At 43.1% G+C, this 18,631-nt stretch overlaps 1 protein-coding gene across 1 annotated transcript in view; it reads left to right on the top strand.

Annotated features, from left to right (window-relative positions):
* Window positions 1–13,534, top strand: part of LOC110523703 (protein phosphatase PTC7 homolog) — a 31,026-nt gene extending 17,492 nt beyond the window's left edge. The window contains exons 2-6 of the mRNA XM_021602632.3: window positions 5,618–5,797; window positions 8,420–8,618; window positions 9,967–10,090; window positions 10,206–10,335; window positions 10,497–13,534. Of these exons, the coding sequence (XP_021458307.1) occupies window positions 5,618–5,797; window positions 8,420–8,618; window positions 9,967–10,090; window positions 10,206–10,335; window positions 10,497–10,555 (692 nt within the window). The 3' untranslated portion in view covers window positions 10,556–13,534. The remainder of the gene's footprint in view (window positions 1–5,617; window positions 5,798–8,419; window positions 8,619–9,966; window positions 10,091–10,205; window positions 10,336–10,496) is intronic.
* Window positions 13,535–18,631: the final 5,097 nt, after the last annotated feature.

The raw sequence follows: 18,631 nt of genomic DNA, 5'->3' as shown, positions 1-18,631 counted from the left end.
GATCCAGAAGTTGAAGTCGCCACTTTATTGGTTTCTGATGCAGCTGGAATCATTTAGTCACTTGTCAGTACACTTGTAAAACATATTGTATAAAACATTTGATTAAACTCCATATGTAAAAGATCGAACAATATCTATACTACAATGCAGTTGTGATCATATTAAGCATTTGATTAAACTCCAAATGTAAAAGATCGAACAATATCTATACTACAATGCAGTTGTGATCATATTAAGCATTCTATATTATACTACAACATCAATCAAACTGTTCCAGGCAGGGTCCTGAATGTTCTTCTGCTGGTGAACTCTGTCTTGTGTTGGGCAATGGCAGCTGGTCTGGCAGAAATTCATGAGCTCCATGATTCATGAGCTCCATGACACTTTGGCTCTTGCCAGCCTCGCGCAGTCCCCCCCCCCCCCCCCCCCCTTCCGCGTCAGATGATCTTTAGCTTGTTCCCGGCTGAAAGCTTTCATCCAATGGTTCTACAGGATCTGCACTACTAAAGCTGGTGTCAGCAGCAGGATTAGTCTGCAGGACAATATTTTACTACTGTCCCCATCAATACACACTCAAACAAGGTACTATATCCACCCATCCCCCTCGTGTCAATAGATCATGCGTACTAACTAGAGGTCGACCGATTAATCGGAATGGCAGAAATCTTTTTTTTTTTTTTTTTTTTGTAATTATTAATTTAACACCTTTTTATTTCATCTTTATTTAACTAGGCAAGTCAGTTAAGAACACATTCTTATTTTCAATGACGGCCTAGGAACGGTGGGTTAACTGCCTCGTTCAGGGGCAGAAAGACAGACTTTCACCTTGTCAGCTCGGGGGATCCAATCTTGCAACCTTACAGTTAACTAGTCCAACGCAATAACGACCTGCCTCTCTCTCCCTCTCTCTCGTTGCACTCCACAAGGAGACTGCCTGTTACGCAAATGCAGTAAGCCAAGGTAAGTTGCTAGCTAGCATTAAACTTATCTTGTAAAAAAACAATCAACCATAATCACTAGTTAACTACACATGGTTGATGATATTACTAGATTTTATCTAGCGTGTCCTGTGTTGCATATAATCTGACTGAGCATACAAGTATCTGACAGAGGTTGTAGGCAGAAGCAGGCGCGTAAACATTCATTCAAACAGCACTTTCGTGCGTTTTGCCAGCAGCTCTTTGTTGTGCGTCAAGCATTGCACTGTTTATGACTTCAAACCTATCAACTCCCGAGATGAGGCTGGTGTGACCGAAGTGAAATGGCTGGCTAGTTAGCGCGCGCTAATAGCGTTTCAAACTTCACTCGCTCTGAGCCTTGGGGTGGTTGTTTCCCTTGCTCTGCATGGGTAACGCTGCTTCGATGTGGTGGCTGTTGTTGTTGTGTTGCTGGTTCGAGCCCAGCGAGGAGAGGGACTGAAGCTATACTGTTACACGGGTAATACTAAAGTGCCTATAAGAACATCCAATAGTCAAAGGTTACTGAAATACAAATGGTATAGAGGGAAATAGTCCTATAATAACTACAACCTAAAACTTCTTACCTGGGAATATTGAAGACTCATGTTAAAAGGAACCAGCAGCTTTCATATGTTCTGAGCAAGGAACTGAAACGTTAGCTTTCTTACATAGCACATATTGCACTTTTACGTTCTTCTCCAACACTTTGTTTTTGCATTATTTAAACCAAATTGAACATGTTTCATCCACTTGAGGCTAAATTGATTTTATTGATGTATTATATTAAGTTAAAATAAGTGTTAATTCAGTATTGTTGTAATTGTCATTATTACAAATACACACCTTTTTTTGAAAAATTAAATCGGTATCGGCTTTTTTGGTCCTCCAGTAATCGGTATCGGTGTTGAAAAATCATAATCGGTCGACCTCTAATACTAACCTTCACACACAATACACCCCCCCCCCCCCCCCCCCAAAAAAAAAAACACTAGTCGGTCACCCACACCTTTCCCTCCTTACTAATAACTCTGCTTTTCTCCAATTTAGACTTCAAACTATGCATAAACAATCAACTAAGCCTCCCAAATACAGATACAACTACAGTAGAAGTTGTAGCCTACTTATATAAACACCACGTGTGACCTTAAGAAACAGACCATGTTTATGTCTAGCTCCAGTATATGTATTTGCTGAGCATAGAGTTAAGATGACTTACACAAGTTCCTGGTTCTGAGCTTGATGTTGATTCAATCAAACTCATGTTATTTTCTGCATTAGTTAATTCGCTAACAGTTCGATACGGTCCAGTAGGCTTTAGCTAACGTTAGCTAGCTCACATTGCCAAATAGCTCCTGGCTATTGACTTTGGGATGTCTTGCTGACATTTTCTGAAAGCTAGCTAGATTTTGGTTTAGATAAACAAATGTAGTTCGCTGACTAGTTACGTTAGCTAGCAAAGTTATCTACGTTACCTTTGCTTGTCTTCGTAGTAAGGTAACTGATGAAATGTTACCCCAGCAACCTGTGCTTCCTTGCACATCCAGGTACTGAGCACCACACAACTTTAGTTGTTATCAATACAAAAATGAATAGTTATTCGCACGCCGATGTTCTATGAATGAGTGGCTGTTTCAGTGAGTAGCATTAGCTACTTGTTGACACCCTTTCTCAACTGGATCCACCTCGACAGGGGCGGTACTACGTCCTGAAATGGCTATGAATTCTGAATATTGTGATTTGTGGTGACGTTTCCGTTTTAAGCTATAATTGTTTCCACCACATTTTTTTTATTTCTAGGATTTAGATAACATTCAGTAAACCGTAGTACCCAACATCCGATTTGGACCAAACGTACCAATGAGTAACACATGAGTTGTCAAAAGCCACCCTGCCAATCCCATCAACCAGTATACAGTATCAGTTCTCTGTTTGACAAGTATTATGAAGCTGTGGCAGGGTGTATTGCTTCTCCATACTATAATATATTCCCTGTGAATCTGGTGATGTTCAGAGAAATTATACTGAACAAAAATATAAACGCAACATGCAACAATTTCATTGATTTTACGGAGTTACAATTCATATGAAAAATCAGTCAGTTAATCCATGGATTTCACATGACTGGGAATACAGATATGCATTTGTTGGTCATGGATACCTCTGTAATTTATGCCTGCCCGTATCAACCTCACCGCCCCCACGGGGGCACTCTGTTCACAACGTTGACATCAGCAAACCGCTCGCCCACACAACGCCATACATGTGGTCTGCGGTTTTGAGGCCGGTTGGACATACTGCCAAATTCTTTAAAACAACGTTGGAGGCGGATTATGGTAAAGAAATTAACATTCAATTCTCTGGAAACAGCTCTGGTGGACATTCCTGCAGTCATCATGACAATGGCACACTCCCTCAACTTGAGATCTGTGGCGTTGTGTGTGTGAGACAAAACTGCACATTTTAGTGGCCTTCTATTGTCCCCGTCACAAGGTGCACCTGTGTAATGATCATGCTGTTTAATGTTTCTTAATATCCCACACCTGTCAGGTGGATGAATTATCTTGGCAAATGAGAAATGCTCACTAACAGATGTAAACACATTTGTGCACAAATTGAGAAAAATAAGCTTTGTGTATGACATTTCTGTCATCTTTTATTTCAGCTCATGAAACATGGGACCAACACTTTACATGTTGCATTTATCTTTTTTTTTCAGTATATGAAAGTGTGTTTTAGGCACCAACAAACAGCGTTGCATAGCTAGCAGAGGCTCTCCTTGTATGGGCCCTCACTGTGGAATCTTGAATTTATGTGTGTCTGTTTGTATGGAGTAGTTGGCTGGATGTCCTTTTTTTCCCTGGAAACCTGTCCTCTGGTACTGGGCTCTCTGTGAAGGAGAGAGAGAGAGAGGGAGGTAGGGAGGGGGAAGCTTATCGAAGTATGCAGTGTGTGTTCATGGCTTCTCTCTTCTCTGACCTCTCCCTCTTCCTGCAGCACTGCAAAGAAAGTGAATCTTTGTGAAATATTATTCTCACCTTCTCTCTCCTCTGACTGAGTCAGCTCCACAAAGACTGAAGGTTTTGTTATTGAGCAGCAGACCAAGCTCATCTGAGGGAGAACAGGGCCCAGTAGAACTGGTCTTTTGGGGTTGTGCAAGGAGGAGTGACGACACTGCAGTGCGCACTGATGCCAGGCCCCTTCTGTCAGTCTGTGTGGCTCATTTGACCCAGTCTCCAGATTGATACTGATGTAACACCAGACCTGAGACCAGCCAAGTTCAAAGGTCAACAGTGTCCGTCATGCTGCCAAATCCCCAAATTACTCTTAAGCACTGAAGCTAAGTAGACCACAAGATGTATCACTATTAACCTACTCCATGGTGCTTATCAGACTATCTCTCAGGCTCAGGGAGGGGCAGAGTATGCTCCCAGGAAGAGGATGTGGTGTCCAGGGAGGCCCTTACCCTGGTAGCAGCACTGGCTGTAATGGGAAACCACATTGTGTGGTTAATCGTATCGTGAGGCTCCAAGGTGTGTGGGCACCGGTCATACCTCCACTTTGTGGCCTACATTGAGAATGTTGTTGCAGCCCTGACTATTGCCTCATGGGCTACAACCAGTTTAAAAGGGAGAGTCTTAGGGATGTTATTTTCCGAGTCATTTTGTTTTTGTGTACTGTGTTCTAGAGATGCTTAACCGGCCGGTCACGGACAATGTAGTGTATAGCCTATTGGCCTAGTGTTTACATTTGTTTGTATTTGACCCCCTTTACACTTTTTGATCTTCACTCATCGCTGCAACTCCCCAACGGTGCTCGGGAGATGCGAAGGTGGAGTCATGCATCCTCCGAAACGTGACCCGCCTAACCGCGCTCCTTAACACCCGCCGGCTTAACTGGGAAGACAGCTGCACCAATGTGTCGGAGGAAACCCCGTTCAACTGGCAATGAGCCAGGTAAAGCCTGGCCCCCCCCAGACAAACCCTCCCCTAACCCGAACGACACTGGGCCAATTGTGCGCTGTCCTATGGGACTCGCGGCCGGTTGTGGCACAGCCCGGGAATAAACCCGGGTCTGTAGGTATGCTGCGATGCAGTGCCATAGGCCCCTCGGGAGGCCCTAGGCCTAGTGTTTTAATTAGAAGTATTTTTTTAACGTATAAATTCGGGTTCACATTCCGGACCGATCCGAGGTCCCTGTACTGAATGTTTTGGTAAGTGTACTGTTACACCCATAGTGGTTAGCTATCTTGGAGGTATTTAGTGTTGTGTGCACTTAGCTAGCTGCCATCCCATAGACTACATTGCGTATGAAGTGTGACTGTCTCATTCGTGGATGTATGGAGAAAATGACCTTTTATTTTTTTGTCACTCCTGTTGGCTCCCCCACGTGGGGGTGCATGCTTTCTGATGTGCTCAAAGTTAAGTTGTCGGAAACTGGCAAGCATTGCGATTCTACAAGGAGAAATAGTATATTTGTCACTACCGGGTCGGCACACAGCACTTACCGCTTTTGTTCTAGCAAGAGAACGAACGGCCTCCCACTGTGATAAGTACCTATCGGCAGGGAGATTCTCGATGTGTTTTAATGCTTTACTGTGGAATTTCCCATAACCATTCACTGTTCTGATACTTATACACTTATTTTTCTGTGTGTCTCAGGTGTGGCGGATGGTGTAGGTGGATGGAGGGACTACGGGGTGGACCCGTCCCAGTTCTCTGCCACCCTGATGAGGACATGTGAGCGACTGGTGAAGGAGGGCCGCTTCACCCCCAGCAGCCCTGTGGGCATCCTCACCTCTGGCTACTATGAGCTTCTACAAAACAAAGTACCCCTGCTTGGTGAGTGCACATACTACATTCTCACTCACTCACTCACAGTATAATGCATATTGGGGGGGACAGGTGAGTAATACACACTAGAGGTCGACCGATTATTCGGCATAGCCGATTTCAAATTTTCATAACAATCGGATTGGATGCCAATTATGACCAATTACATTGCAATCCCTGAGGAAACTGCGTAGCAGGCTGACCACCTGTTACGCGAGTGCAGCGTCAAAAGGACCTTGTAGCTGCAACGAGCCAAGGTAAGTTGCTAGCTAGCATTAAACTTCTTATAAAAACAATCTTCACATAATCACTAGTTAACTACACATGGTTGACTACACATGGTTGATGATATTATTAGGTTAACTAGCTTGTTCTGCGTTGCATATAATCAATACGGTGCCTGTTAATTTATCATCGAATCACAGCCTACTTCCACTTTGCCAAACGGGTGATTTAACAAAAGCGCATTTGCGAAAAAAGCACATTCCTTGCACAAATGTACCTAACCATAAACATCAATGCCTTTCTTAAAATCAATACACAGAAGTGTATCTTTTTAAATCTGCATATTTAGTTCAAATAAATGCATGTTAGCTGGCAATATTAACTAGGGAAATTGTGTCACTTCTCTTGCGTTCAGTGCAAGCAGAGTCAGGGTATATGCAGCAGTTTGGGCTGCCTGGCTTGTTGCGAACTGTGTTTCTTCCTAACAAAGACCGTAATTAATTTGCCAGAATTGTACATAATTATGACAACATTAAAGGTTGTACAATGTAACAGCAATATTTAGACTTAGGGTTGCCACCCGTTCGACAAAATATGGAATTGTTCCCGTATTTCACTGAAAGAATAAACGTTTTGTTTTCGAAATGATCGTTTCAGGATTTGACCATAGCAATGACCAAAGGTTCGTATTTCTGTGTGTTTATTATAATTAAGTCTATGATTTGATAGAGCATTCTGACTGAGCGATGGTAGGCAGCAGCAGGCTCGTAAGCATTCATTCAAACAGCACTTTACTGTGTTTGCAAGCAGGTTTTAGCAATGCTTGAAGCACAGCACTGTTTATGACTTCAAGCCTAACTCCCGAGATTAGGCTGGCAATACTAAAGTGCCTATAAGAACATCCAATATTCAAAGGTATATGAAATACAAATGGTATAGCGAGAAATAGTCCTATAATAACTACAACCTAAAACTTCTTAAATTAACTGGGAATATTGAACCACCAGCTTTCATATGTTAAACTTTAACGTTAGTTTTTTTACATGGCACATATTTGCACTTTTACAACACTGTGTTTTTGCATTATTTACCCAAATTAAACATGTTTAATTATTTATTTGATACTAAATGCACAGTGTTTCCTCCGACACATTGGTGCGGCTGGCTTCCGGGTTGGATGGCGCTGTGTTAAGAAGCAGTGCGGCTTGTTTGGGTTGTGTATCGGAGGACGCATGACTTTCAACCTTCGTCTCTCCCGAGCCCGTACGGGAGTTGTAGCGATGAGACAAGATAGTAGCTACTAAACAATTGTATACCACGGAATTGGGGAGAAAAAGGGGTAAAAAAAAAATTCAACCAAAAAAATAAAATATAATAATAATTCAGTGTTGTAATTGACATTATTACAAATATATATAAAAATCGGCCGATTTTTTTTTTATTTTTTTTTTTTTATTTTGTTTTATTTTTTTATTTTATTATATATATATTTTTAAATAGGTCAACATCTAATAGACACACAGTGTAATGCATGTGGAGGGACAGGACAGGCCAGGTGAGTAACACACACACTCCAACTAACACATGCCTGCTGAGCTGCACTATCAATCCATCCAAAAAGATCATTATAACAAAGCTTTCCTCCCTAATAATTTTTTAATTAGGGCCACATTATCCGCTCCCCAAGTAAAATAGAGTAAAGTTAAAGGTACTGTTTTTTTTTTTTTAACTTCCCTGTGTTCTAATTCTAAAGGTGCTGGAGATCATTATTTGATTATGAACTGAAATGGTGCTGTCCTTCAGTCGGCCACCACCCAGTTCCAAGGTCCAGTTCCACAGAGGTCATTGGGACAAACACCTGACCAAGTCTCTAGCCCCCCCCCCCCCCCCCCCCCCCCTCCTCAGTTACCATTTCGGTCCATTTCAGAGCACCTAAAAGGTCAGTGGAAGGAACCGTTACTGACGCTGCTCACGGGTCCACGTGTTGTTGTTTTAATGGCACTGGCGTGTTAAAACACATTTTTCAACTGAGACCCGACACCACAGGCAAGGCTGCCTGCTCTGAGACACTACAGTCCACCAAGTTACACGATGTTTGCCTATGAAAAGTGACCTGCGTCTTATTTTAGGATAGTGTGATAGCAGCTAAAGCCAAGGTCTGTGCTTGACCGTCCCTTCTGAAGGACAGTGGTAGATAGAAGCTGCATAGTGGGGACACAGGGGAAGGACATCTGTTTTTAGTCTGTGCCAGACTGACTGGTCCAGCATGTGATCTCACACACCCCTTCCCTGCTGTACCGGATAACCCCACTTTTTTTTTAACACAAGTAGAAATGGATATCAGGTGATGGCTAACCACCATATGTTGGTATATTCCCTCTCTTCTGCCCCTCTCCACTTCCCCAGGTAGCAGCACAGCATGTATTGTGGTCCTGGACCGAAGGAGCCACCAACTGCACACGTGTAATCTAGGGGACTCTGGTTTCCTGGTGGTGCGAGGGGGAGAGGTGGTGCACCGCTCCGATGAACAGCAGCACTACTTCAACACCCCTTTCCAGCTGTCCATCGCTCCCCCAGGGGCAGAGGGAGTGGTACTCAGTGACAGGTCAGTCTCCTCCACCTCCTTCTCTGACCCTCCACCTGGTCTCAAATTCCCATTCGTATTGAGAAAACTGGCTTTATGGCCCCGCCATAGACTTTAAAATGACTTCACACCAAATCAAAACTGTGTAGAATGTTATTCTGTTTCTTGACTGTGTCCAGCTTGCTAAAGCTAGACAGTCGGGAGAGCATTCGAAATAGTTTACTATTTTGGCCTAATTTTGATGGTGAGGAAAGATGACACATTTTCAGTGCAGTCTGCTGGACCTCGTGGAAGACCGATTCCGTAACCCCCTGGGGGAAAAATGAGTTTGACCATCCCTGCTTTAGATGATATACCTGGAGCAAATTACAGGTTGTCATTGGAAGTAAGGTTAAAATCGTATCTAGAATTTCCCTTCTCATCAGTTCACAGAAGGATTTGAAAGGAACGGTGGCTAGATAACGAATAAGCTTTGTCCTCATTCTGGGACTGTATTATTGGTTCAATAACAGCCATGTGACGCTGTGCCCTTGTGTAGTTAGTTTAGGCCAAACAACAGCCCACCCTCCAATAGCCCTCAAGCCATTTTCAGGCTGGCCTGGAGACCACGTGAGCTCCTAGGTGCTGGCAGGGTATGTTTTCCTTCTCTCTTTTATTATTGAGGGGCCATGTGACAGCAACCAACCCCTTACTTCAGCTGTTCTGCCAACAGTGTGTAGTGCCTGGGCCCATGCCAAACACGCGCATGCACACACACAGGCCAGTAGCAGGCAGGGCGGACCCGCCAGACCCCTTTCCGCGGGGCTTGTTCTTGTTCTCTGGAAAAATAGGGATTATTTTGAGCTCCACCATGTGTTTCTACATTTAAATGAGACCTTTATTGTTTTATATTGCAGTCCGCACTGCAAGATGTTCAGGCTCTCCTATAACGATCACATTAACACGCAAACTTGCACAATGTTACTTTATGCTTCCATACATACGTACTTCTCAGCAGACACACACTCTCACATGTTCACATTTGCTCTCTGTCTTTCTGGTATGGAAGGGGTTTAATAAAGGGCAATTCCACAGTTTCAAGGGCAGAGGGTTACGTCCGGCTCCCCTACTCTGTCTAGGAGCCAGAGATCATGCTGGGCCTGGCGGGCGGGGGGGTGGGGCTGGAGCAGGGCAGGCTGCACTGTGTGCCAGGAGGAATCTGCTGTCTTATTACCCAGCCATTATATCCCTCTGAGGCACAGTCACCTTTTGACCAGATTCCTCCTGATCATGTTTGTGAGGATCATGTGTACTGTCTATCTGGTAGCAGCTCTCTGGTGCCCTCTGGCTGGCCCTGATTAATAGTGCTGTCCTGTGTTCTCCTCCCCAGTCCTGAGGCCGCTGATAGCGCCTCCTTCGATGTCCAGCTGGGTGACATCATCCTGACCGCCTCGGATGGCCTCTTCGACAACATGCCCGACTACATGATCCTGCAAGAGCTCAAAAAGCTCAAGGTAACACGTCGCAGTGCCTCCTAGCTGCTTTCACACCCACCTAAATCTACACATTCACCTTAGTAAATACCTGCACACATTTCTTTGTCCTAATGCTAATGCTTGTATTTCTCAGAGCGCCAACTATGACAGCATCCAGCAGACGGCACAGAGCATTGCAAAGCAAGCACACGAACTGGCCTATGACCCCAACTACATGTCCCCTTTCGCTCAGTTTGCCTGTGACAATGGCCTGAATGTAAGAGGTACGTATCAGGTTCTTGGGAAGTCCTTTACGTCCCTAATAACACCTCCAGCTCCACTGTATTTTTATGCCCACCGTCAGCTTGCAGATTGGGTTATTCAAGGTTGACTTTGATCTCTGGAAAGCCAATTGACACGTTCTCTTTTGTCTTGTGTCCTGCAGGGGGGAAGCCTGATGACATCACGGTGCTGCTGTCCATTGTGGCAGAATACACAGACTAAGTGTGTGTGAGACGCTTATTGGATCCGTTTACTTCCCGCCATTCAAGTCTTCCACCTGCCTCCTTCTCAAGTGCACTGGTTCCCGTCGGACGGACTGCAGCCCCCCCCCCCATGTCCCCTCACTGACCTTCCTATCTCACCGCCACAACATGGAACACAAACTCCTCACCACAGAATGTAGCTCTATCTGTATTCTTCCATTTTGTTTTGGTACTGTATTAGTGAGAGGAGGCAGGCAGCTAAGACTTTCTCGTGTTAATCATGATGCACACGGTGTAGAACAGCACACTGCTTTCTTCCCATTCTCCCATATCTTATTTCAAAACATCACTTAATTGGGACTGAGACCGAAGTGCAGTCCTGAATGCAGGGGGGGTTTGCTTTTGCGGGGAGGGACCCGATACGGGGATAGAGTTGGGCTTGGTCACCCTGAAACAAGCAGTGGTATTATAAGTAAAGTAAGCCATGGTTTGTGGTTGTTAGGGAGATTTGAATGTCTGTGTTGTAAATGTTGTAGCTGCGTGATGATCTGTTTCAAGGCTTCTATGTGTGTGGCTGGATACTAAGACTGGGGAATTGAGCGGGACTGTGTTGTTGTGGGTTTTAGAGAGGGTTGTGACTTGTAATAAGAAAGGATGTAGATACAGTATGAGTTTGGTGTTGTTGTCTTGGACTTGTATGAAGGGGTAGCTGGCCAGTACCATTTACTAGCAGGGATTTCTCCAGAGTGCCACCTATAGGCTAGTCTGAAATGTCACCACATTGAGGTTACTGAAAAATTCTGTCAGTGCACACAGCCGCATGGATTTGTAAATATTGTGTGTTGTGAAACAAGGCAGTGTGTCTTCACTTTGACGCTGATAAGGATGCAAAGGATGATCATTTTGCTTTGTGACAGATGTGTACGAACGAGCATTCACAATCTATAAAGGTAAATATTCTCAATCCCTCCCTTCCGTGGGCCGAAAGAACCACGACATTGACATGGACACGTTTGACCCGGTAGTAGTGTCAGAACTATGACAGCATGTCTGCGTGGCATGTCTTTGTCGACGTGTGTGCGTGCGTGCGTGTGCACTAAGTGGGTGTAGGTTCTTGTTTGAATGTCTTTGCTGTTGATATGTGTTAACTTGCAAAGCTAATGCTAGCATCTGGGAATGCTTTCAACCATACCAATAGGGCAGGTATGAATTATATATATAAAAAAACAAAGATTTATTTTTATAACTTTAATGTTATTAGTTTGAGAGCCATGATGTGACGGTTGAAATGTGTCATCCAACATATGGATTCACCGTGTGATTCTTTTGTGACGCCTTATAGCTCCATGGATGGCAAATATGAATCATACCATCTTACTACTCAGTAGGAATCATACCATCTTACTACTCAGTAGGAATCATACCATCTTACTACTCAGTAGGAATCATACCATCTTACTACTCAGTAGGAATCATATGTGGTCTGTGTGGTGGGTGTGTCATCTCTAAAAATATTTTTTCTAGATTTGTTCTGTCTCCCAATAATGATTTACTTGCTGCTTTTATTTTGTCAGTTCAATGTGTTTGACTGTACATTATTTATGTGAATGGTGTGTGCGCCATTTTGTTATTTTTGATCATCCTGTACTGGTCTTGGCATGCTGTTGGTTTTTCTGCATAATAGCAGAATACACACACCTCTCTTCATTGTTAGCCAGTGTTTGCTCTGTTATGATTATGAAGCCAGTGCACCAAAGAGGAGTATTCACTATCTTTTATCCCCATTGATTTCATCTGGGTTTGGAGTAAAACATGCACCAATACTGTAACATAAAATGTCTCTGTATTTTCACATTGAGAGCATATCTGTCAATCTGTTTGACAGGTAATCTGTCATTTTGCTTGTGGGGAATGATGCCCAGTTGTATTTTCGGTGCAAAACAGTCAGAAGACCACTAAGGTGTCTTTTTATTTGTGCCTAAAATGCAATGTGACCAGAACAGGGGCTTGGTTGTATTGGCATCTCTAGTTCTATGTGACAGGTAGTCTGTGAGCAACAAACTACAATGCAGGCTTTTGAATCCTTAAAGAAACCAAAGAAGGAGAGCCAAACTTCACAAGCATGACCAGGGTAAAAAAAAAATCTAATCTAAAACCTGCAGTCAGGCTAACATGGCGTAATGGAGACCAATTAAGTTGTCACTATTTATCATCTTGCGTAGTTTTGCATAAAAATAATTTGAAAGAACATCAAGCAACCATACAGGCAAGATCAATGGGTACAATTAAATGTATGTTTTGTGTACTAAATACTATTTCAATTTGGTTTAAGTTAATTTTCTGTAGCCTTTGACTTCATTTCATGAATATCGTCTGTCCTATGCATTCTGTATTTGCATGACAAGCTGTCTTTGTCCCAGCTATTTGAACTACTGGAATTTGCTTAACTGCAAAGGTGCCACTGTCGCTCACAGCTTGCCTCGCCTCCAAATGTCTGATCAACTCCCCTTAATTTAAAGGTTGTCCTTCAAACACTTAAAACATGCACCGACGTTCATTGGTCATTCTCATATTTTTCCGGTTTGCTCTTTCCGACAGTCTGTGGGGGTGCACTGTGTTAATGAATAATTACCTGATCGGATTTTGTGAGAGTCAACGTCTATGGTTTAAGGAGACACTGTGTTGAAGCAGGAAGGGCGATGCAGGTTGAAGTGCTTTTTATTGATAATGGTGAGCACCGATTCCGCCTTAACAAATAGATGTATCTTGTATGTTGCTCAATGTCAATTAAGTCCCTCTAATTCTGTCCACGCTCTTGACAGTTTTTCAATGGTGCTTCTGCTGTCAAGACGAGGTCTGTGTGTTTTTCTCTAAGCAATGTTTGTGAGTATGAAAGCTACATGTGTGTGTGCACAGTGTAATAATGCAGGACTAGGTTCTGTAAATGTGTTTTCAAAGTTGCAAAATATTTAAATAAAGAATATAGTATTTATACTAAGATGCATGCCTCTGAGTTTTTGTGACTATGCATTGAGTAAAGGCTTTATCTGGAATTTCATCAAACCATCGCAAGACTGCATTTATCTTTTATCACATAATACCTCCTTTTTATACAGTGTTGCTTTCCCCCTGTGTTATATGAAACCATCATTAAAAAGGACACTATGCACAGCTGTTGATTGCAGCCTTCACTGTGATGGCACTGCCTCTGACAAATTTCAATAGCAGTGTGAAACATTGCCTAGCTTGCAGATTAACTTGCCCTGTTGAGGTCAGTTCTATATAGCTGGGATATTTTTCACATGTATTCATGGGAAGGTGCTTGATTAGTTTGCCTTAGTCATGGTCAAATGCTGGTCACCTTCCCAACCCATCAGGGATCGCATGACTGTCAATCAACCCCTTGCAATGTTCTTGAATGCCTCCCAAGCATTCATCAAAGGACTTTGGTATAATGTAAGAGCTAACCTGACCATCATCTTTGTAATGATCTTCCCTCACGTGGAAGACGGCTTATCAAAACCCAAAGCCACTGGTCCGGATTAGTCACCATTTTATTTTTGTTTCATGTTTGTTTTTTTGCAATTATGCCCCCAACCAATGAACCCACAGTTTGAGTGAGAGGATTAAGGCAGGGAAAAACCCTCAGAATTACTGCAAATAAGGCTGACCTCATTCCCCCGCAGGTCTTAAGAAGCTTTCCCCATCTTTGCGAATCCACCAGATTTCTAGAGTTCTGAATTAAACAGATTGGACCCTGTTGTTACAAAAGACAATACAATTCCTGTGTATTTCCCACGTACAGTTAACTTTGTGCAAATACATTAATGAGCATTGGCATTGTGTCTGAGTGTGCGTGAGGCAAAGCTTGTGATTTTTTATTTGTGTGCTCCTGCAGCAGCATGTGACTGAACATGAGGGTGAGAATGAGATGGAAGGATGCCGAAGGGAGGGGACTGAAATATGCCCCGTGGGTGAATGTATAACACTAAATCATTCCCCAGAGCAGCGGTTCCCAAACTTTTTATAGTCCCGTACGCCTTCAAACATTCAACCTCCAGCAGCGTACCCCCTCTAGCACCAGGGTCAGCGTACTCTAAAATGTTGTTTTTTGCCGTCATTGTAAGCCTGCCACACACACACTATACAATACATTTATTAAACATAATGAGTGTGAGTTTTTGTCACAACCAGGCTCGTGGGAAGTGACAAAGAGCTCTTATAGGACCAGGGGCACAAATAATAATATAATAATAATCAAGAATTTGGTTTTATTTTGCCATCTTACATATAAAACCTCATTTGTTCATCAAAAATTGTAGATAACTCACCACAGGTTAATGAGAAGGTTGTGCTTGAAAGGATGCACATGACTCTGCAATGTTGGGTTGTATTGGAGAGTCTCAGTCTTAAATCATTTTCCACACACATGTAACCGATGTGAAATGGCTAGCTAGTTAGCCGTGTGCGCGCTAATAGTGTTTCAATCGGTGACGTCACTTGCTCTGAGACCTTGAAGTAGTTGTTCCCCTTGGCTGTCGTCGATGTGTGCAGAGGGTCCCTGGTTCGAGCCCAGGTTGGGGCGAGGAGGGGGGAGGAAGCTATACTGTTTCATTGATGCTGTTGACCCGGATCACTTGTTGCTGTGGAAAATGAGGAGATCAAAAAGGGCGTGAGTGTAACTGATTTGAAATGACTAGCTAGTTAGCGGGGTGTGCACTAATAGCATTTCAATCGTTGACGTCACTCGCTCTGAGACCTTGAAGTAGTTGTTCCCCTTGTTCTGTAGGGGCCACGCCTTTTGTGGAGCGATGGGTAACGATGCTTCGAGTGTGGCTGTCGTCGATGTGTTCAGAGGGTCCCTGGTTCGAGCCCAGGTAGGGGCGAGGAGGGGGACGGAAGCTATACTGTTACACACAGTTTGTGCTTGAATTTAGTTTTCATGCTAGTGAGGGCCGAGAATCCACTCTCACATCGGTATGTGGTTGCAAAGGGCATCAGTGTCTTAACAGCGCGATTTGCCAAGGCAAGAAACTCTGAGTAGTGGCTTCTGATTAAGTTACATTTTCACAGAACCGCTTGTTGCAATTTCGATGAGGCTCTCTTGTTCAGATATCGGTAAGTGGACTGGAGGCAGGGCATGAAAGGGATAACGAATCCAATTGTTTGTGTCGTCCATTCCGGGAAAGTACCTGCGTAATTACGCACCCAGCTCACTCAGGTGCTTTGCTGTTTCATATTTGACATTGTCTGTAAGCTTGAGTTCATTTGCACACAAAAAGTCATACAAGGATGGAAAGACCTGTGTGTTGTCCTTGTTAATGCAGACAGAAAAGAGCTCCAACTTCTTAATCGTAGCCTCAATTTTGTCCCGGGCGCTGAATATAGTTGCGGAAAGTCCCTGTCATCCTAGTTTCAGATCATTCAGGTGAGAAAAAACATCACCCATATATAGGCCAGTCGTGTGAGAAACTCGTCGTCATGCAAGCGGTCAGACAAGTGGAAATTATGGTCAGTAAAGAAAACGTAGCTTGTTTCTCAATTGAAAAAAAGTGGCAATACTTTGCCCCTTGATAACCAGCGCACTTCTGTATGTTGTAAAAGCATTACAAGGTTGCTGCCCATATCATTGCATAATGCAGAAAATACACTAGAGTTCAAGGGTCTTGTTTTAACAAAGTTAACAATTTTCACTGGAGTGTCCAAAACGTCTTTCAAGCTGTCAGGCATTCCCGTGGCAGCAAGAGCCTCTCGGTGGATGCTGCAGTGTACCGAAGTGTCATTGGGAGCAACTACTTGCATACGCATTACCACTCCACTATTTCTCCCTGTCATGGTTTTTGCGCCATCAGTACAGATACCAACACATCTTGACCACCAAAGTCCATTTGATGTCACAAAGCTGTCTATTACTTTAAAAGTATCCCCTCATGTTGTCCTGTTTCCAGAAGAGGATGTCTTCCTTAATTGACCCCCCATAAACATAAAAGACACATACCAGGAGCTGTGCCAACCCGCCACGCCTGTTGACTCATCCAGCTGTAAGGCATATAATTCACTGGCTTGTATGCGAAGCAGTAATTGTTTCAAAACATCTCCTGCTATGTCACTGATACATCCTGAAACAGTGTTGTTTGATGAAGATATTGTCTGTATGTGTTTTTGGGCCTTTTCCCCCAGCATTGTCCCAGCCATATCCATGGCAGCAGTAAGAATTAAGTCCTCCACAATAGAATGGTGCTTGCCTGTCCTAGGCATTTGTTAGCTCACCATATAAGAGCTTCTAGCCCCTTCATATTAATGGTATCTGTTTCTTTTATACTTGTCTTACTACTCGAAAGTCGTCTTTATTCTCGCTCAAAAACTCCTGCAGCTTATTTTTCAAATGGTCATGTTTTGTTTCTAAATGTCTGCGCAAGAGTGAAGGTTTCCCGCGAGAAAGTAACGGTTAATGTGATTGGATGTTAATTATTTGACTAGGCTACCTGTATTTTACATTGTGTTGTTATTTCACTAGATGGTTTCATTTGATTTTTGACAGTGAAACGAGGCTACTCAGGCGATTAAAAAAAACTCACCCAAATGTATAGCCCCGTTGGAAAATATAAATGTACTGTTTGAAAATGTAAAAAATAAAAAAATCACATTTTTATTTGGCGTACCCCCGACGGCATTGCGCGTACCCCAGTTTTGGAATACCTGCTCTAGAGTCCTCTCTTTCCATCTACCCCTCTCTCCCAATCATTGTCTTGCACATCCCTTTTTATAGTCCTATTTCCACCTTGTCATTGTATTTCATTCAGTCTTTAATATCTTCTCTATTTTCCCACACGTTTCAGACAATATGGCATATTAGTCTTTGTGACCTTGAACAAACTCACATGCCACTGTGCCACCACCCTAACAGCCCCCTATCTGCAGGCTATGTATTGAATACAGATGCCAAACCAATTTCCATATCCACCCACATGGTGAACAATGCTAAATGTGATGTGTGTTGTGATCTGAGCTCTTCACAGACCAGTGGAGGCAGAGTGTGAAAGGACTGCCCGGAAACCACGAGACATACATGTGCTAGCCGACCTATTGTATTTGTGCCAGTGCCACACTGGGGTCAACTCGGGGGTTTTCAGTCCTCCACACATAGGCCCACCTATACTACCAAATATAGACTGACATCTCAAATTAGAGGCAACTCATAAGTGAGTTGTGTGTAATCATAACTGGGACAGTGTCCAGGATGATTAGTGGTGTTTCCAGCCAAACAGCCTTGAGCATTATAAGTGATTTATTATTAGCTATTATTATTTGGCTATTTATAAGTAGGTTTATTTATGAATGAAATGCATTTTCATTATATTCTTCTATTCCTATCAGGCATTATCCAAGACAATTGTTCAAACATTAACCTTAAAGGTGTCTCCCATATTTGCGCCGGAGGGTCTTGATATGAATAAGGTTAGCTATTTGCACTTGCACAGAAGAGATTTAATATGGTCCTCCCCAAACCCACACGTTCTCTGAGGCGGTTGTGGCCCTCATGGTAGGACAACATCAAGAGGGTTAACAGCAAACAGTCTGTTGACAGTTTGACAGTATCCCCTTCCACCTGCACCTGTCATTTTGGAAGGTTTGAGGCCAGACCCCCATTTTGAGAATCATCCATTGCGTTAAAGTGTTATCATTCCATTTATGTGGAATCAAAACCTCATTGCAATCAAAATTCATTAGAGACACTGAAAAAGAGACATTCACTTTCATCTCATGGAGCAGTAATTTAGGACATGTTAGCTAAATGCATCGATAGGTGGCGACAAATATCAACTAACACTATTTGCTGACAACAGCCATAGACATTAAAACCAAACACCCGAGATTTATGGGCACGTTCCAGGTCATCTTTGTTGTAGTTGCGCTGCGCAGATGATCTCACGAGCCCTGGACAAGTGTTTGGCTTGTCTGGAACCACATTCATATGATATGGCTGTCATTGTAAATAAGAATTTGTTCTTAACTGACTTGCCTAGTTAAATAAAGGTTAAATAAAATAAAATAAAAATATGAACACATGCAAAATATGTCTATACCATATTGA

The sequence above is a fragment of the Oncorhynchus mykiss genome, chromosome 5 (assembly GCF_057628025.1).
Source record: "Oncorhynchus mykiss isolate SJ-2025 chromosome 5, ASM5762802v1, whole genome shotgun sequence".
In the NCBI taxonomy this organism is placed as follows: domain Eukaryota; kingdom Metazoa; phylum Chordata; class Actinopteri; order Salmoniformes; family Salmonidae; genus Oncorhynchus; species Oncorhynchus mykiss.
Note: the sequence above shows the minus strand (reverse complement) of the source record. Positions and strands in the feature narration are given on the sequence as shown.